At 40.1% G+C, this 2,707-nt stretch overlaps 1 protein-coding gene across 1 annotated transcript in view; it reads left to right on the forward strand.

Annotated features, from left to right (window-relative positions):
• The window catches only part of NUGGC (nuclear GTPase, germinal center associated), a 56,894-nt gene that overhangs the window by 48,923 nt on the left and 5,264 nt on the right, over positions 1–2,707 (forward strand). The window contains 1 exon segment of the mRNA XM_006153216.3: positions 446–536. Coding sequence (XP_006153278.1) covers positions 446–536 — 91 coding nt within the window.

Genomic DNA, 2,707 nt, shown 5'->3' on the forward strand with positions numbered 1-2,707 from the left:
TCCCAACCTTGCAGTTGCTCTTTTTTTACCCATGCCTCTGTTCATCCTCATTAGCTCCTGATTCAGTAGGTCAGCACCAGAGGTATAGTCCCCCAAGAGTCTTTCATTTTTTCCCCAGTGGAAAATTTTAAATTAATTAATTAATTTACATTTAATCACATCTTTACAGTGTATAACATTTCTTTTTCCAGCACAAATGTCCCCCAAGAGCCTTGACAGGCAAGAAAGGAGATACTAGGATAGGTGGGACTCCACCGAAATATTATCCTAATGACTCTTGGTCCATTTGGTATACTCTCAGGTTGTTTACCCGTGGGCCTGACTTTGACTTGGTCAATTCCAATCTGTATGCTCTCTGGCATGGGGATAGGTGGAGTCTATTTTATAAGATTCATGTTTTCTTGGGCTGCGCCATCCTAACAGATGAAATCTGCTTGTCTTGTAGAACGGAATCACAGAGAAGGTGAGGGGCAGTATTGCCACCATGTTGACCCTTGCTTCATCCCATGGGGATGGTCTCTACAAGGAACTGGCAGGTAAATGCATAAAACCTTTGTATGAAGATTGACCATGTAGACACTCTGGCTGTGGTTGCTCCTTACTAAATTTGAAGAGATTAAGTTAGGAAGAACTTCCAGGGCAAGGACTGTACAAAAGATGATGACAAATGACATCCTCGCCCTTTGCAGAACACCTGAGAGAGACCAGGCATTATACACAAACTTGTTCACACTGTCTCACTGAATTCTACATTTACTCTTAGAGATAGATGCTATTACTCCATTTTGCAGATGCAGAAACAATCTCAGATTAGCCAACAAATGGCAAATTCAAATCCATAACTCTATCTTGCTAGTTCCATAAAATCTTTTTTTTTTTTTTAAACTAATACCTCCTTATGAAAAGCTTCATTTTCTGTTGGTGAAGAAAGGTTTCCATCAATCCACCATGAGTCTGGAAATTCAACACTAGCCATGTGCACCTGTTATAGGCAGCTCCCTCCATTTCCCACTCTGGGCTCCACCAGGCCCCCTGGTGTAAACTGGAAGGTGTAGTAAACTGGTGTGGTACGGGTCCCAGACCTGGTGGCTTAAAAACTCATGCCAAGCATGTGTGCGTGCATACCCAAGATCCCGAGAGGAGAATGGAGGAGAAGGGATTGCAGTGTGGCCACCCCCCCTGAGGGGTGATTTCTCGCTTTCTCTCTATAGTAAAAACCTCTCCAAAAAAAAAAAAAAAAAGATTAAAAAAAAAAAAAGTTCTACTTGCTAAAGGTCTTCCTTCAACTGTCCAGCTCTTGTAGGCCAAAAATGTTGCCTTAAGTTTGATGTAAAATGTTTTTGCCATAACTTAAGTCTATTACCCTTCCTTTACTATCAACAACACATTCACATCATGTCGGGGGTGCAGTGCCAGGTGCCAAGGTTCTGCAGGGGTCTAAAAAGTAGTCTGTGCTCTCCAGGTCTCACCTGGTTGGTAAGACCAGATGTCTAAGAATGTAAATCACACCACTGGAGGCTGAACAGTGACATAGTGGTGACAGGTGACACTGCAAGGCTGACCCCACATGGAAAGGTTCTGGATTCATGTTTGGAGACCTTCCTGAGTTCACTGGGCATGTTTATGTCTGTAATCAGGGACTGGCTAAGGCTAGGAGAGGATTATGACACTGAGATCTTATTAGAGGTGTTGTCTCTTTATCTGTGTCTCGCTCAGGGAAGACATCAACACAAATTGAAAAGAAAAAGAGATGCTCTCTTTAAATCAAAAACACAACACAACACAACACAACACAACACAAAAATCCTACAAGACTGGGGAGTATGCATTTACTCACAAGTGATTATCATCACTACCTATGTGTTTATCAGGGTTGCAAGTGCTGAGAATAGAGCACTGACCAATGTAGTAGTCCCCCACTTATCTATCACAAGGGCTATGTGCCAGGACCTGCCTTGGATGCGTAAAACCACAGGTAACAAACCCTATGTCCAGTCAGAACTCTATATCCTCAAATTTGGCACCCATGGATTCAACCAACTGTGGATTGAAAATATCTGAGGAAAAAAACAATAAAAAATAATAATAATTTTTTTCTTTAGATCTATTCATTTATTTCCCAATTTCTTTACTCATCACTCTTCCCAGCTATATCATATCTACCTTCTGAGATTACTTCTCTTCTTCCTTTCTAAATTTTATTTCAATTTATTTATTTGCATTCATTCACTGTACATCATTACAGCATACAAAATGAGATTTTCCATCCAGAGTACACTGTATATTGTCTCAATCAAGCACATCAACAAACATGTTATTGCCAGCAAATAATCTTCCATTTCTTGTTTTCTGTATGGTTTGCTTTTTTCCCCCCCATCCTTGATTCCCTATCTCTTACCCTCTGCCATCTCTCACTCTCCTCCCACACTGTCTCTGGTATCTATGTTTGCTTTCTATACTGTTTCCCCCCCACACATTTTATTGAATTACTAAAGACCTTAATTAATCTAAATATTTTCATAGCAAACACAGGTGATATATACATTTCCATGAACACAAGTCTAACTTTATGCATCCTATAAAGTTGCACCTAGCTGGGGCTATATATCTTACTGCAGTCATAGAATAGATATATATTTTTTTCCTGAAACTTTTTTTTTGTAACTTAATTTTACATTCCTTCCCTAAGCATCATCACAGCACACAA

Source organism: Tupaia chinensis, unplaced genomic scaffold (assembly GCF_000334495.1).
Source record: "Tupaia chinensis unplaced genomic scaffold, TupChi_1.0 Scaffold000366_1, whole genome shotgun sequence".
In the NCBI taxonomy this organism is placed as follows: domain Eukaryota; kingdom Metazoa; phylum Chordata; class Mammalia; order Scandentia; family Tupaiidae; genus Tupaia; species Tupaia belangeri.